Raw genomic sequence first — 18,132 nt, 5'->3', positions numbered from 1 at the left:
AAACACACAATCAATATACCATACCAATATAGTTTGAGAAATAATAATGTATTACCTCTTAGACTATAATTTTTGAGTCATTTTGGAGAATGGACAGAGAGAAAACAGACTACAAATGAACAGAAATATTGACAGCCAAAATTCCTTACCTTAAAGGTATCTTTCAGTAAACTGAGGTGCTTATCTTGAAGTCCAAGTTCCAGAAGACTTGTAACAATTCCAGACATGTAGTTGTTACAGGCTCCTCCACTCAGTAATATTCCACTACAAAAAAAAAGACAGGGAATCATAAACTACAGGGCAGTAATGCTAAGTGATAATGAAAGTACATGATCTTGAAGCTGCTGGTTAATAAGAATATCAAACATATGTGATACTAAATCAGTAATAATACTTTTAATTCAGTCAAGACAAAAAATGATCTGCTCCAGCACAAACATGTGGGATACCAGCAACTCTGATAATTCTTTTATTCCTTGTGTATGTTGTTGCAAACTAATAAAGATCTGATTTTCTGGACAACTTTCTCTTCTTTCTTTTATGGTACTACAGTCCCTCAATTAACCAATCACCAGATTAACCAATGGTTTTCCATTTTCTAAATAATCAATAATCCCTGGTAAAATTATATGTGCCTGCAAGAATACAATGAAGCTTTGCATTTCTTATAAAACTAAGGCATAAAGCATCCAAGAAGAGACCCTGTGCATGGCTACAGTTGCCACTCACAACTGGGATATTCTCATATGTTAACTTAGTGGGAGCCTTATTGGCTGCTGTTGAGATCAGTCTACCAAACGTTACCATCACCTACGAAAGTTTAAAAAGGTCAATCACAAGGTTGAATCTTGTCAAATATAGACAGTTTAGCTTTGAGCATAAAAGGTTTCTGCAACACAAAGTCTTTTAAAAAGTTAATATCAGAAAACACAAAATGAACACTGAAACAAAAGTATGATATTACTGAAAGACTCAAAAAAGGTGAATTAGTGGGCATGGTCTAGTTTATGGAGCAAGAAGATGACACTTCATTCTCAGATATTACTTTACTCTGGGGAATTACGATGGGCATCAGAAAAGAAATTGTTGGAAGTAAAGTTCAGATGAAAGTTGCAAGCTTCTTTAAAATAATATGAAAATACGGTTAGAACAAGACCAAGGGATTATTTGTCTTTTCCGATTATCCATTCCTCCCCCTCCCTTTCACCAAGATGGATAGTTAAGGATCACTGTATATTTCTGACATGAGCAGAAAAGTTTGTACTATTAAGATTTCAAACATGCAATTAATTTATACATTGGACAATTACTTTTTGAAATATCAATAATACTTCAACTTGCATTTCTAGTGGCTGAGAGTGGGCACTGGTCTTACCATAGACAGACAGGGTTCGCTGGCGCAAGCAGTTCTTTTGTTGTAATCACAGCCACACAATTGGTTTTTTACATTACATACAAGCATGTCTCGTAAATACAATGTAATGTATCCCTTGGGTTTGCAATGGTGTGTATGACATGTAAAGTAAATGGGGTTGTAGAGGTTTATGTTTTTAAAATAAATAAATAAATAATGGTGTTGGTAGGTAACACTACCACATGTGCTGCAATGTTGAGCAGAAAGTCTTCAGTATGTGGGATTTTCTCTTGAAAAATTACTGCGAACATTCATTGCTGCTGATGGTCAAAATTTTGAGCATTTAATAAAATATAAACATTAGTGTGAGGAGCTTCTTTTCAAACATCTTCCAATTCATTTGCATCCATTGTTTATGTGATAATTCCACCTACAGAAACAACTTAATTAAAATACAATTTCAGGTATATATCTGTTACCGTATTGTAACCGTCCATCACCATGCCATAGGCATGTTAGGAGGTTTGGTCAATTATATGTGCCGTTTTCCGCAACATTCTGTGACATATAATGTAGTAATTAGCAGTCAACATGCCGAACCGGGATGTGATTTGCGATACCCCAGCCCGAAGGGAGCAGTTTTCTGCGCTGTAACGAGAAATGGATAGCGCATTACCGCTGGACCTTGAAATCGCGCTCTCTTTTCGAGCAAGCGAGAAGGAGAGATGGCGCTATGTGTGGAAATGCAGGTTGCCGGAGAGTGGGCTGAATTAGGGTGTGTTAACTCTGAGAAATAAATGTCCTTTACCAATTCAACACCGCATTCATTGGTGCCACTTCATCATAATTTACTAAAAAGAGGAAGAAGAAGAAGAACACCTTCATATGAGGTAATTTTTGGAAATTTATGAGTCAGGTCTCATTCGAACTGATGTATTTAATGCTAATTGTTGATGCATATAAATGCAATACTTGAATAGTGAATCGGTAATGACGCCTGTCATACAGTAGTAAGCAGATTAATGATGACTGCCGAAATCTGACAACGTGTGGAAAAAAGTGGGAGGTCTTGCGTGATGAACCATGACGTGTGAATTTCTAAAAGGACGCTTTTGAGATTGTGAATGATCCACTGATCATTTTAGGTTTATATGAGATCAGTAGAAAGTAGGGGTTGCGAGCTATAATTTGAGTGTTTTTACATCGCTGAAAGATTCCGATTACCGGAGCTTCATTTTGAACAGGAGCATGATTTACCTCCCCTCCAACCATTCACTCCGGATGCTATAAGTAGAAGCTGGACTTAGATACAGTATCCCATTGTCACTTGTGTAGCCGCAGTACTCACACGTAGGAGTGAACTTGGATATCAGTGTATGAAGTGTTGTGTAAAGGAAGAAAAACACATCAGTGCGATGTAAAATATCGTGAAATAAGCCATGTGGTACAAGATAATGTACAGTGGAGATGAATAGAAGCCTTATCTCAACATTTAATTTTTTTAAAATATCAACGACAGTCAGTTGCGGCTCATGATGCAATCATCATTGAAATGGCAAACGCATCAGGTTGTTTAGAGGTAGTGAGACAGCTAATTATGTTCAGTACTTAATAGCGACTGATCTAAAGCATTTTAAGAGTGAGTGATGTTCACTAAAATTAAAGAATTATTCCTGATAAAATTAGCGTTTGCATACTCCATGGACACTCGTGGTGATAGAATGTGTGATTAATGGGGAAATTAACAGTGATTTCTACAAACTTGCCACTATTTGCATTAATCTATTTAAAGTTATTAGTTGATCTTATCACCAGCAGATTCCTTTGAAAGTACATAAACAGTGTTTAGTAACTGATTTCCCATTTTTGCCTGTATGTTCGTGAGTGATCATCGAACCCAGGACTGGAGCCTACGAGAAACGCGCCTAAGTGCCTGCAGTCATTTCTACAGGGGACGTCCAGAGACTCAACTAAGAAGACCACAGTTCGAGACATGGATCGTGTTAGGATGAAGAGGAACCATGGACTATCAAAGAGAAGACCACTCATCATGATGGAGTAAAAATCTAAGGTGTACCTCGAGATGACGGCAAACCATACCCAGCATTCGATAAGTACATTTAATTTGAATATATAAAACCACGAGATTTGCATGCCAGTAGCAATTTTTATTTTGTAAATATTAAAATGTTATAATATTATTAAATGTAGGGAACACTATACGTGTGTGACTGGGAAAAGATTATTTATTATTTTAATTAGGGTTTTCAGGTGATTTAAGAATAATCATTGATATTGCAGGCTCATTTACATGAATTATTATACAGATCCCATAAATTCTTAGTGTATAGAAAGCACATATTTTGAGAAGAATAGCTCTTTAGCTAAATTTATAACTTCTTCGTAATGTTACTATCTGGTAAAGATTTTCAGAGTAATTTGAATATAAACTATATGTTTGCTTCAAGGTGATTCAGGTATTTATAAATCCCATATAACAATACATGATCATTGAAGATGTTCCAAACCGAGGTAATATGTGAATTATACGCGTGTAGAATTAAATTAATTAGATAACCTGTGAGAATGGAGTATTCTCTGTAAATTAACAGAATGGATTTGAGATGCAGTGGTATGATGTGGAAGATGAAGCATGTGAGATGTTTGAGATGTTGGAATGATAAAAGATTATAATAATTATGGCTGTTGTGATATATTGAATTAGGCTGAATATATAGCCAGATAATGAATAATAAGAAGTGGTGGCTCTCAAATGAATGCGTACTTGAGAATGAGCCGAGAAGATATAAAGGAAAAAGAAAGAAAGAAAGAAAGAAAGAAAGAAAGAAAGAAAAGAGGAGTTCAATGTGTTTTTGTAGTCCCAGAGCTGGACACACAGCTATTGTCATGAGTGACATATTTATGACGTAAGGACTTGTAGGGTCTGAGGGAGATTGTGTTGTTTCCAACGAGCCTAGAGTTTCACTGCAAGATTCTTTTCATTTGCCAGGGTAGTTTCAATTCCATTCTAATTATACGTTATGTGTAACGTGGATAATTTTATGAATTTGCCAAGGATTAACCCCTCCCCAGTTTTATGCATTAAATTAGCTTGTGATAGGAGTTTCAGATTTTTTACCTCGGAAGCTGTAGAACCTGAGTTCGACTCATGTTGGGACCCTGGATCTAACCTGATACTATGGCTTGATTAAGCCATATCTTCAAGATGTATTGTGTGCTATATGTTTGATATTCTCTATGTAATGTGTTTACGTATTTTATTATTCCCCAAAGTGTTTTATGGTGATGGATTTGATACCAGCGCTGGTTGATTTTTCTTTGAATATAATTTCTTAGGTAAACCCAGGATACGCGTATGTGTTCAGTGTAATATATAATTGTCATGGTCAAATAGACCATGTGTTTGATATACGGCGATGCAATCTTGTGTGTAAAAGGAAATGTACTTGTGGAATGCAGACATTCCACAACCATGATAATTAATTAAATACATGATTAATGATGATTAATGATAATTAATTAACAAGATGGATGCCATTTAGTATCCATTTTTGATCAGCTTATTAAAGTAATAGATGCCATTTAGTATCACTGTTATCGATAAATAAAACCACGTATCAGTGCGTATTAATCAAATGATTTAAGGTATGCCAAGTAACAACTAAAACTGTGAATAAACTAAAAGGACGTTAAGGCATACTATATATAATTATTGCTTCAGTCTTGATTATTTCTTTGTTTATGTGTTGTAATATGGCATCATCTCGTGTACTATCCATGTGATTTTATCAGTATAATAAAATGTTTGGCAAAAATATTTCAACGAAGATTCTTCTCATTTAATAATATCAGTGTATTCCTCTCACATTATAGAGAATCCTACTTTCATTATATTTTATGTAGTGCCTTTTTTCGAACATTCCACTGCCTGTATGCTTTTGAGCTCCAGCCATTGACACAATGACAGTAGGAAGGACAAGACTTCAAGCCTGGGAAACGACTTCTGAAGTTCTGATCCAGCAATTCCATCTATTCATCTGTTTGTGAAACCGAATTATGTAATAGTTGCCCTAATATGCCCAGGATGGGTACAGTATGTTATCTTCTTCAGATAGTTCATAAATTTATTTATACAAAATTAGTTTCGGCAAACTGAAGAACCTAACAGTTATAAACTAACTGAGTCAAAACTGAAAGGAGATGGCTCCAGATATCACACATTAGTAATGAAGTGTTAGGACATTATTAATTTATCTTTCTAGAAAGAGTTGTTCAGCTTTGCTGTGTTATTTTCAGTTTTCGTTTCACATGTACAGTATTCTATAAACAGACACAATAAAACTTTAGTTACATTTCTTCAAAACCCAATTTTATTGTTTTATTTCTTTTAAAAATATAAACCTCCTTATCCCATCATTCTTTTGCTTATCATGAACACATTGTAAACCTAAGGGATACATAAATCTAATTGTATTTATGAGATATGCTTGTATGTGCTGTAGAATACCCATTGTGTGGCTGCAATCACAAAAAGAGGAACAGTTTGTACATATGAACATTTTCTGATACGGCAAGACTGATGCCCACTCTCAACCACTAGAAGAGCAAATTGAAGTGTTATCAATATTTCAAAAAGTAACTGTCTGATGTCTGCATTCCTTCAGCCATAACAGTATAAACTTATTCTACTAGCGTCCGAAATTACTACATACAATACAATTTTAAAAAGAGGAAGTTGGTGTCAATATCTATCTATCTATCTATCTATCTATCTATCTATCTATCTATCTATCTATCTATCTATCTATCTATCTATCTATCTATCAATCAATCATTCAATCAATCAATCCTGATCTGCATTTAGGGCAGTTGCCCAGGTGGCAGATTCCCTATCGTTTGTTTTCCTAGCCTTTTCTTAAATGATTTCAAAGAAATTGGAAATTTATTGAACATCTCCCTTCGTAAGTTATTCTAATCCCTAACTCCCCTTCCTATAAATGAATATTTGCCCCTTTTTGTACTCTTGAATTCCAACTTTATCTTCATATTATGATCTTTCCTACTTTTAAAGACACCACTCAAACTTATTCGACTACTAATGTCATTCCACGCCATCTCTCCACTGACAGCTCGGAACATACCACTCATGATATAGATGTTAATTCCCATGGGGACCTGAAATATTTGTTCCGAATGAGTAAATTTATAATACCAATATATGTCCAATAACGGACCAACTATATGGGTTTTATAAATTTACTCATTCAGAACAAATATTTGAGTTAGCTGGAATATTTATAATGTTCAATAACGGACCAACTATATTGGTATTACATACCACTTAGTCGAGCAGCTCGTCTCCTTTCTCCCAAGTCTTCCCAGCCCAAACTTTACAACATTTTTGTAACGCTACTCTTTTGTCGGAAATCATCCAGAACAAATCGATCTGCTTTTCTTTTTTTTTTTTTTTTTTTCTTTTTTTTTTTTTTTTTTCAGTTCTTGAATCAAGTAATCCTGGTGAGGGTCCCATACTGGAACCATACTCTATTTGGGGTCTTACCAGAGACTTATTTGCCCTCTCCTTTAAACCTTACTTCAACCCATAAACATCCTCATAACCTTGTGCAGAGATCTGTATCCTTTATTTCCACTCCCATTTATGTGATTACCCCTATGAAGATATTTCCTTATATTAACACCTAGGTACTTACAATGATTCCCATAAGAAACTTTCACCCCATCAACGCACTAATTAAAATTGAGAGGACTTTTTCCTATTTGTGAAACTCACAACCTTTCAACCCCATTTATCATCTTACCATCACGTACTGTCCATCTCACAAAGTTATCGAGGTCATTTTGCAGTTGTTCATGATCTTGTAACTTATTTATTACTCTATACAGAATAACATAATCTGCAAAAAGCCTTATCTCTGATTCCACTTCTTTACTCATATCATTTATATACATAAAGGTCCAATAATACTGCCATAAGAAATTCTGCTCTTAATTATTACAAGGTCAGATAAAGCTTAACCTACTCTAATTCTCGTAGATCTGTTTTCTAGATTACTAATAACCCAATGGAAGAATATATACTGACTTAGCAAATGTCATGGGATAGTCACCTAATAGTGCGTGGGGCCTCCTCTGGCCCTGCGAACTGCAGTGAGACGCCGTGGAAGTGAGTCGACAAGTCCCTGGTAGTCCTCTGGATGCAGCTGACACCAAATCATTGGCAGAACGGCCACCAATGCTGGTCTATTTGTGGGTGCACGATCCATGGCACAGAGCCTGCGTTCCAGGACATCCCAGATATGCTCGATAGGGTTCATATCAGGACTCCTGGGTGGCCATGGCAGTCATTGGACCTCCGCTGCATGTTCCTGGAACCATTCCTGGGTGACGTGGGAGCGATGTGGTGGCGTGTTATCATCTTGAAACTCTGCAGAACCGTCTGGGTGCTGGAAGGCCAAGCAGCTCAACATACCGCGTACCATTCAAAGTCTCTTCCAGAACAACTAGGGGGCCCATTCCATACCAGGAAAATGCACCCCAGACCATAACAGAGACACCAGTGCCCTGGACCACACCTTCGAGGCAGGTGGGATCCATCGCTTCATGTGGTCTGCACCATACACGGTGCCTCCCATTGGCATGGTGCAGTTGAAATCGTGATTTGTCCGACCATATCACGTTACGGCATTGTTCCAGTCTCCATCCCTGGTGACTGGCGACAAATGCGCATCGTTGTGCCAGATGACGTTGGGTTAACAGTGGCACCCGTGAGGGGCGCCGGCTCCCATACCCCATAGAACACGTTCCTACGGATTGTCCACTGGGAGACGTGTCTAGCATGGCCTGTGTTGAATTGAGCCGTGATTTGTTGCACGGTTGCCTGTCTGTCACTATTGACAATCCGTCTCATACGTCGCCGGTCACGGTTATTGAGGGTGGCTGGACGGCTGATCGTTCGTCTGTTGTGGACGGTGACACCCGCATCCAACCATTCACGATACACCCTGGACACGGTTGATCGTGTGAAGCCGAATTCCCACACCACTTCCGAAATCGCACTTTCCATCCATTGGGCACTGACCACCATACCTCGTTCGAATGGTGTCAGCTCACGACGACGTTCCATGTTACACCTGTCACATGCACAGCCACTGCTCACAAGGTCTCCTATACAACTGCTGCTGGCAAAAGGGGCATGTGGGGTGCGCAGACAACACACCTGTGCATCAGTGCTTTGCTATCCCATGACATTTGCTCAGTCAGTAGTACACTGTTTCATGAGCCACTTAATACCATTTAAGAATAAGAAAAAAGAATACAGATATCTTCAATGAATTAGAAGTTAGTTTGGTGAAATATCTTAGGTGAATAACTCAGTATATTGTGAACACTTAGAATTTGTATTAAGATATGTTGGGTCAACTAAATAAAGGTAGAATTCAACAAGGAATATATACTCAAAATGATGTACACCCAAGTTCAGAAAATCTGATCTTGATAGGAACGGCAATTTGGGCCAGAAATGAAAGGTATAATAGCCCCAACAATTAATTAATTAATTAATTGATGAGCTAATTATGATTTTTGAGAACTTAAAATGTGTTGAAATAGTCATCTTCAATGATCAGCACCTACGATACAAACAATTCTGTGCAATTTTATACATATGAAAGCATAAAATATTCTCCATATAATTCTGTAAGGAATACAAAATTATAGGAGTTTAGTACATCATATAAGAGGGCACCGTGAGATTTAGTATTGATTCAATATCACTTTTTTAAACTTGAGTAGTGAGTTGTATGTACTGAGTTAAGCTTCTTCTTAATATTCAGTTCAACAGCCGGGTGGAGCTCTTGAGACAGTCAAGGTTCGCCGTTGGTCACTCAGTTCCTTTGGAACTTCCAGCATATTTAAATGAAGCTGGCTTGTTTCTACATTACCTGAGATGAGTACCCTTTCACAAGGAAGGCCAGCAAACTACAGCCATGTTTTCCATTGTGAATCTGAGCATAGTAATTTCATGCACAAATGTGTTGAAAGAAATACTTTATTGCAAGAATCTATCATATCTGAGCACTGCTTCAGTGATATGAATATCCAGTGTATCCACTGCTATGCCTTGCATTTTCATAACAAGGCGATTAATGGTCATTTCAATTCGTGTTGACTTATTGGCCTGCCTTCCCTTCCAGCAATGCAGGTAAATACAGAGCTGAAAAATTCCTTAAGGCTCCAGCAGATGTAGGTAAAGGTAGTAATTAATGAAACAAGTGAATAAGGCCAAGATGGTGACAAAGCATATACAAAGAACACCATATGTAGTACAGAAATACAATTACTGAATGAGACCAACCAGGCTGCTTTTCTGATTTCATTGAGGAGCAAATCTTAATAAATTGGTTTCTCAGTTCATTGAAATATATACAAACCTTCTCAATAAATTGGGGCTATTGCCCAAACAAGCCACTAAAACAGCCAGCATGGAATTAGGCCAATCAAGAACATATCTCTCTGGTCTTTTCTCCTCGGCTTCCCTGGCCTTCCAGAAGTGCCATGTGTTTTTCGATTAATGTTCGGTCAACAATTACCATTGAATGCATTCTGTTGGTATAAGTCTGTGTAAGGCTTTCTTAGTTTGTTCATTATGAGCAATAATGAGAGGGAGCATCCTATATGTAGTACATTATTGGGTGGAAATAATGCTGGTGTATGTGAAGGCCAAATGGACATTAGAAAGCAAAGTCAATTCCTTGTAGCAAATGTTCTCAAGTTTTTCAGGAATCTTGCATATAATGAAGAAGCTAAGAAGAACATAAACTCTGCTCAAGTACAAAAATTAACAGCAGCGCTTGTGACATTTCTGAGAAGATACTACAATGTATTAGCAGTGCGTCAACTTTAGTTGAGGATCAAAGTGTATTTGATTCACCAAGGAAGTAGTATAAACTGTAGCACAAATGCACTGAATTGGCAAATTTTAATAAAGTTTTTTTGGTTATAATTTGCTTTACATTGTACTGACCCAGATAGGTCTTACAGCAACGATGGGATAGGAAAGGGCTAGGACTAGGGAAGCGGCCATGGCCTGAATTAAGGTACAGCCCCAGAATTTGCCTTGTATGAAAATGGGAAACCACAGAAAACCATCTTCAGGGCTGCCGACAGTGGGGTTCCAGCTTACTATCTCCCGGATGCAAGCTCACAGCTGCACACCCCTAACTGCGTGGCCAACTCGCCCAGTATTTAATAAAGTAGTAGTTCACAGGATCACTGTAGAATTTTACAATTGAGGAGAATACCCACAGCTAACACAATCTGGGTCAAACTTCTCATAAAATTAACCATTCAGGTTCACCTTCTAAAAGTGCTCGGTTTTAGGGTTAAGAAGTACAATGCTGAACAAAATTTGTTAATGAAACAAACTGTCATTGCCTCACATGGGCAAAGTTTTGCAAATTATGTATTTATTGCATACTAAGGACAGCAGGCCTATAGTTTGTTAGGATGAAACATACAATAATCAGAATCATACAAATAGATATATCTGGCATGACTCCAAAAGGAAAGGTGGACTAAAAGTACCCACTGGCTGAAGTGGTTGGCTCTTTATAGTACATGATGATTCTGCATAGTACTGGTATCGTATCAGGAGCCAAACTAATCTTTTGTGGCCAAAAAAGTTCTTTTGAATCAAATTATCGTTGAGAAATGAGTGGTGAAGTTATCAAGAATTTCTTTTTTTTTAAATATCTTGTGTTCATTGGAAGAAGGCTCTATTAACATGATGGATAACACTAGCTTTCATTCTAATGAAGCATAAAAGCCATTGTGTTCATACTAGCATAAAGCAGATATTATGGAGTGGCGATGTAAGTAAGGCATTCTATTTTCTCCTGCCAAAACTCGGATGAGCTTCTGTGTAAAGAAGAGATCCAAAGTGCCAAGAAGATGTACGAATTGGAAGACTGACAAATGAAATTGGGCATCAGGTAGTGCTCCTGCTGCCGTATCCCTGCCATTATGATCTGAACAAAGAGACAAGGAGTGACATTGGTGCAAGTTAAACAGAAAGTTGCAAAGAAGAACACAACTGTTTGCTGATGTCGAGCAGCTTACACACAAAACGCTAGATAGGGTTACTCAAGAGGTTGGACAAAATATTAAGACATTCCAAAACAACACAAGAAAGTGATTACACCATGCAGTGCACAAGATAAACAACAATGGAGCCTATCATCATACACAGTGACAGCGAACTTGAGTGCAATGAATCCGGGGATAAATAACGATTCACAAAGTGGCAAACAACTGTGACAGATCCCATTTTGGTATTATATATAACAGTTGCAGTTTATGAATGCTTCATGTGATTCAGTTGTTTTTAGTATTTGTAGACAGTCTTATCTCTTTGTTTAATGTTTGTTGTTCTTAAATTTTACTGCAAATTTTTTCATAATTATTTAACTGTATAGAGTCATAATGGTAATATTTAGTGTAATGTAAATATAACATTTTATTCAGTTATGAAAATATCTTGCTGTTCCCTATGGGAATCAACATCTATATCATCTGATGGCCAAGAAGGCATCAATTTTTGGTAATGAGACAAAGTCTCTCATAGTGCATTGGCACTGCTGGTGGCTCCAAGTAACCTACTCAGTGGCCCCCACGGTATGCACTAGCCATGCATCTTGGTGGGTGTGCTAGGTACCAAGTGGTGAGTCCAACCTAGCACACGGGGGCAAAACGCTGGCAACCAGGAATGAGTTAGGTGGAAAATTTATAATGTCCAATAACGGACCATTTATATTGGGTATTAAGTGGTATGTTCCGAGCTGTCAGTGGAGAGATGGCATGGAATGACATTAGTAGATGAATAAGTTTGAGTGGTGTCTTTAAAAGTAGGAAAGATCACAATATGAAGATAAAGTTGGAATTCAAGAGGATAAACTGGGGCAAATATTTGTTTACATGAAGAGGAGTTAGGGATTGGAATAACTTACCAAGAGAGATGTTCAATAAATTCCCTATTTCTTTGCCATCACTTAAGAAAAGGCTAGAAAAACAACAGATAGGGAATCGGCTACCTGGGCGACTGCCCTAAGTACAGATCAGTAGTGATTGATTGTGATGGTAAATATGCTTTAAAATAAATGGTTTTCTCCTCAGTGAAGAGAAAACTCGAAACCTAATTTTTAACCTCAAAAATCAAGGGAATGAATTAAAATATGTAAAAATCTTGGGTTGGGGTTGGGCAAAGGTTTTTATTCTGTAGCCGGACAGGGTACGGCGGGCCTCCTAGATGCTTACACCGTCAGGCCAAGAAGATATGTGTTGGTGATGTGATTTACAGAGAAGGTGAGGTGGGTGTGGCCATGGCATATAAAGGAACTGTCCCAGCATTCGCCTTTGTGCAGGAGAATGAAAAACAACGGAAAACCATTCTCAGCACAGCTGAGGGTTGGGACCATCCCCTCCACTCCCTGAATGTAGAGCCGCAAGATGTCTTGTAAATTACAACAAAAGGGCACCGTGGGAGACTTGAGGGAGAGCTTGGTTTGTGGTCTAATGTCATGTAGAGTTTTCATGGCTGTTACAGCTCTTTGTTTTGTGAGGATCCGAACGAGTTTATTGTTATTTGTAGAGTCAAGTCAAGGTACTTGTAGCTATTTACTGTGTGTAAAGGCTCTTGCTTCAGGAGAATTACACCTTTTTAAGAAAGGTAAATAAATTAACCTGCTGAAATACCCGCCACTGTGTGGAAATAGTTATACTCTACACCTGACTCCCAGACGGTTGAAGTATTGTGTCCTTTATCAATTGTTCTAATACTTATGTATGAGTCAGACCTAACATGCAATAAACTAAGCACCAAATGTACACGAATAATCCTGGCACCTTAATTTTAGCAAGAATTTTTTTAGAAATTTCTACACTACAGTACAATATAATTTTAAAAATTTCAAGTACTTTACGTCGCACTGGCACAGATAGGTCTTATGGCAATGATGGGACACGTAAGGCTAGGAGTGGAAAGGAAGCAGCTGTAGCCTTCCCCAGCATTTGCCTGGTGTGAAAATGGAAAACCACGGAAAATCATCTTCAGGGCTGCCGACAGTGAGGTTCGAAACCACTATATCCTGAATACTGGATACTGGCCGCACTTAAGCGAATGCAGCTACTGAGTTCGGTACAATACAATAAAGCACAACACAATATAAAACTTGTTGCATCATAATCTTCATTAGTATAGTTCAGCAGTATTTCAAAATAAACTGCTGTCTAGTGTACATTACCAATTTGTAAAAGTAAACACAAAATTCTCTGGTGCAAATTGATGATAAATCTGTGAAAATTAATCATCTTTTTGTCATAATTAGTTAGGAAATGTAGCACATTGCCACTTTTCCTAAGAAAACTAAAGCTATACCATTCAAAAACATAAGTGAACCAACCACCACTAGCTTTCCAACCTGTATTTTTTAACGCTCTTGCTATTGCTCTCAACGGACACATTTCACTTGCGATCATACATCCAAACTGTCTCTTTTCAGTCACATATTAACATACCCTGTTTTTGATTTCTGAAACTCCATTTTTTGTTTATGAAATGCCCAGTGGTTACAGTTTGTCTGTTCAAGACAAGCTCTGTTATTCTTCCAATCACATACTGCAATTTTCATCCACATCATACAATCTTCCCACAGCATGATTACCAATTTGCTCTGCCTCTTCAATAATGTGGTGTATTTCTTTAGCCGTGAACAATCTACAAAGAGAATTCACTCCAGCCATATTAAACATGTGCTACTATTCAAACACAAGTGATGCATTATACAGGGTTATTCACCTAAGATGTTACATGGAAATAACCTCTAAACCATTAAAGATATCTGTATTCTGTTATCATATTCGTAAATAATACCCACAGGCTTGTAAAATAATGTGCAACATATTCTCATGGGGTGATTAATAACCGAGATATTGATACTAACTCCATATTTTTAAATGGAATGGAACGAATACATACAGCTGGCCTAAACGTTCAACTGCATACAAGTTCAAATATGGAAGTATTTTCAAAATTGGACAGTTACTTTTTGAGATATCAATAAAAACCGCATTTGGGCTTTTGCGTGCCGGATCAGACAGGGTGAGGTCGGCCAAGGACGTATTGGCAGCAAGCTGTTTCCTGGCATTGATTCCAGCCTAAGAACGGATACCAAGCATGTACTGTTTCCTGTGTTATGTTTACTTCTCAATTCATACACCGGGCGAGTTGTCCGTGCGGTTAGGAGTGCGCAGCTGTGAGCTTGCATCCGGGAGATAGTGGGTTCAAATCCCACTGTCGGCAGCCCTGAAGATGGTTTTCCATGGTTTCCCATTTTCACGCCAAGCAAATGCTGGGGCTGTACCTTAATTAAGGCCACGGCCTCTTCCTTCCCACTCCTAGCCCTTTCCTATCCCACTGTCACCATAAGACCTGTCTGTGTCGGTGCGATGTAATGCCACTAGCAATTCATACAGTATGTACTGTAGACTCAAACTAGTGATAATTATAGCTTTCGTTATGCTCCTTTGAAGTCAAAGTGACTATTTTATTCCTTTTAAAAACATCAACCCTCCCTGTCCTGTCACGAGTTCGCCTGTCATACACACTTCGCAAACCCAACACATGTGTACAATATGCTTACATGCCTGTGGCTGGAATCACACCCAGGAAATTGCTTGCGTGTCAATATGTCCTTGCCCGTCTGCATGCTGTCGGATGTGGCATGCAAAACTGCGCATGCTGTTCTTATTGAGATCTCAAAAAGTAACTGTCTGATTTTCAAAATACTTACATATTTGAAATTGTACGCAGTTGAACTTTTAGCCCAGCTGTATGAGCTTGTGCCGTTCCATTAAAAAATATGGAGTTAGTATCAATCTTCTTCTTCTTTTTTTCGACGGCTTTTTCCCACACCCGTGGGGTCGCGGGTGCGAACTGTGCCGCACATGTGGATTTGGCCCTGTTTTACGGCCGGATGCCCTTCCTGATTCTAACTCTATATGGAGGAATGTAATCACTATTGCGTGTTTCTGTGGTGGTTGGTAGTGTAGTGTGTTGTGTGAATAGGAAGAGGAAAGTGTTGGGACAAACATAAACACCCAGTTCCCGGCCAGAAGAATAAATCAGAGGCGATTAAAATCCCCGACCCGGCTGGGAATCGAACCCTGGACCCTCTGAACCGAAGGCCTCAACGTTGATCATTCAGCCAATGAATCAGACATGAAGTTAGTATCAATATCTCGGTAGGTAATTAATCACCCCATGAGAATACGTAGCACATTATTTTACAAGCCCCTGGGTACCATTTAAGAATATAACAGAATACAGATATCTTTAATGGTTTAGACGTTATTTCTATGTAACATCTTAGGTGAATAACCCTGTATATATGTAACATGCTTCTTACTTGTTGCAGGAACAGAGTTGCCAACAGTGTGGGCAGAAAAATACTAACTTGCTGATTTCTGCATGTTAGGAGCACTGTACCAACCCTGATGCAAGTAATACCCATGCCCCAACTTTCTGTCACCAAATTTTGAAAAACATATGCATGGATTATTTGCCTATACGTGGTAGAACATGTGCCCTCCTTGGAGAATGTCAAAGCATGCCTTTCATAGGCTGTTCTCGGAGTATACAAGTACACACTGGAGAGTCCTTCCTACGGGAAGATCAGAGAATGAAACTCGTCCTACCTTCTACAACCAGCTTGAAGAAAGCTTTGGAATAAAGGAAGAAGAAAAGAGAGGAGATCTGGCTAGACTCCTGCTCAACAGAGACCATGATGAACCAATAATGGTCTGATAAAAACCACAAGCTCCAACACTTTGTGAAGTCACTGGCGGTGCATGGGTACCACCACACAATCTACAAGTCAATTTCCTTCTGCAAACCAGATTGAAACTCTGTGTGTGTTTCTTTTCTTTCTATATAACAGAATCAATCATGTTTCTAAGTACATAAAACACAAGAAGTCGGTGAAATTCTTTTGCACAACTTAACCTAATTATCTACACAATTTGTATGCATAATCATTCTCATTTCCCTTTATCCAGCTAGAACTGAGTTGGGGCTCTTATAGCACTTCTAAACATTTTGCTCTCATTCCACCATTCTCCTTCAGTATTTCTGTTCAATTCTGTTCAGTAATTGTGTTCTTATACTGATCTTGATGAAGTCTACTATATCCACCTTCCTCTCTTTCCATCAAACTTAGCCTCCATCATCTGTTTCGGTATCCATCCCTCCTCCATTCTCCTTACATGCCCAAACCATTTTAGTCTATTCTTCTCAATTCTTTCATTCAACTTTTCTACTCCAGTTTCCTTTCTGACATCTTCACTTCTCACTCTGTCTTTCCTTGTCTTTCCTATTACACTTCTTAGGAATTTAATACCACTGGCTTGAATTTAACTCTCCTCTCTTCTTCCAGGTCTCTGCTGCATATGTCAATATCACTACCTTACACTCCCTTGGTTCCTCCTTGTTCCAAATTAGATTCTGTACATTCTGGGAGAATGCATTCAGGTGTTACACCCTTTTGTTATTAATCTCTTTATCCAGCCCTGCAATTTGCATTAGTTTCCTTCCTAGGTAATGTTATTGGTTTTACATACCAGTAACTACTTTTACGATTTTTGGAGACACCAAAGTGACAAGATTTAGCCCTGCAGGAGTTCTCTTACATGCCTGTAAATCCATCAATATGAGGCTGGTGTACTTGAGTACCTTCAAATACTACCAGACTGAGACAAAATCAAACCCACCATCTCGAGCTCAGAAGACCAGCGCTCTAACATCCGAGCTACTCACCCCAGCTGCTTCCTAGGTACTTGAAGCTGTCCACGGTTTCAAGTCTTTTTTTTTTAAATCTCCAATATTTATGATTCCTTTCCCTATTCTCTCATCTCTTATTATCACCATCATCTTGCCTTCACACTGAATTCATACTCTAAAATAAAAGACTTGAGGATTTCCACCTTTTCAATAAAATCCAATCACACTTTGTGATTAAATTACAATAATTAAAAAAATTGGCAGTACACGTTTCATCTCATGAGAGATATCTTCAGCTGCTTGTTAATAACTTAGATTAAAATGGACATAAATAGACAACACAGAATAGTCAAAAATGTCTAAGATTCCTAAAACTTAACAAGCATGCACTGAGAACACTAGAATCAAATTGTTGCTTAGAATTAATTATCATAATTTTGAGAACAGAAAAAAAAAAAACACATTTGTTTCTTCATGTTCTATTTAAAAAATTACACTTTAAAAATATGTCCTTGAAGTAGAACTGTCGTTACAAAATGGTTATTTATATGAACCCATTATCCATAATACTCTTGCAGACAATATAAACATACTGATGGAGAAGGCAATTGATCTTAAATGAAGAAGGAGGGGGGACTTCTCAAAGTCGAAGGGAAGACTCCACTAAGTAATTGCAGGTGTCATAACTGCTATGAAATGTGTGAAAAACAATATTGGAAGTGGTTGTCTAGAAGAAGAAGAAGAAGAAGAAGAAGAAGAAGAAGAAGAAGAAGAAGAAGAAGAAGAAGAAGAAGAAGAAGAAGAAGAAGAAGAAGAAGAAGAAGAAACTGAGAAAATAGTAAACCATAACTGGGGTCTGAAGTGTTAGCAGGGAGAGACAGTGAACACACTCACCCTCTTGTTATTC

General features: G+C 38.0%; 1 protein-coding gene across 1 annotated transcript in view; it reads right to left on the bottom strand.

The window, feature by feature from the left end:
- Positions 1 to 18,132, bottom strand: part of LOC136862739 (2-aminoadipate transaminase) — a 147,207-nt gene that overhangs the window by 36,653 nt on the left and 92,422 nt on the right. The window contains exon 6 of the mRNA XM_067138966.2: positions 150 to 264. Within this exon, the coding sequence (XP_066995067.2) occupies positions 150 to 264 (115 nt within the window). The remainder of the gene's footprint in view (positions 1 to 149; positions 265 to 18,132) is intronic.

The sequence above is a fragment of the Anabrus simplex genome, chromosome 2 (assembly GCF_040414725.1).
Source record: "Anabrus simplex isolate iqAnaSimp1 chromosome 2, ASM4041472v1, whole genome shotgun sequence".
NCBI classification, from domain to species: domain Eukaryota; kingdom Metazoa; phylum Arthropoda; class Insecta; order Orthoptera; family Tettigoniidae; genus Anabrus; species Anabrus simplex.
This window is presented reverse-complemented; position numbering and strand designations above follow the sequence as displayed.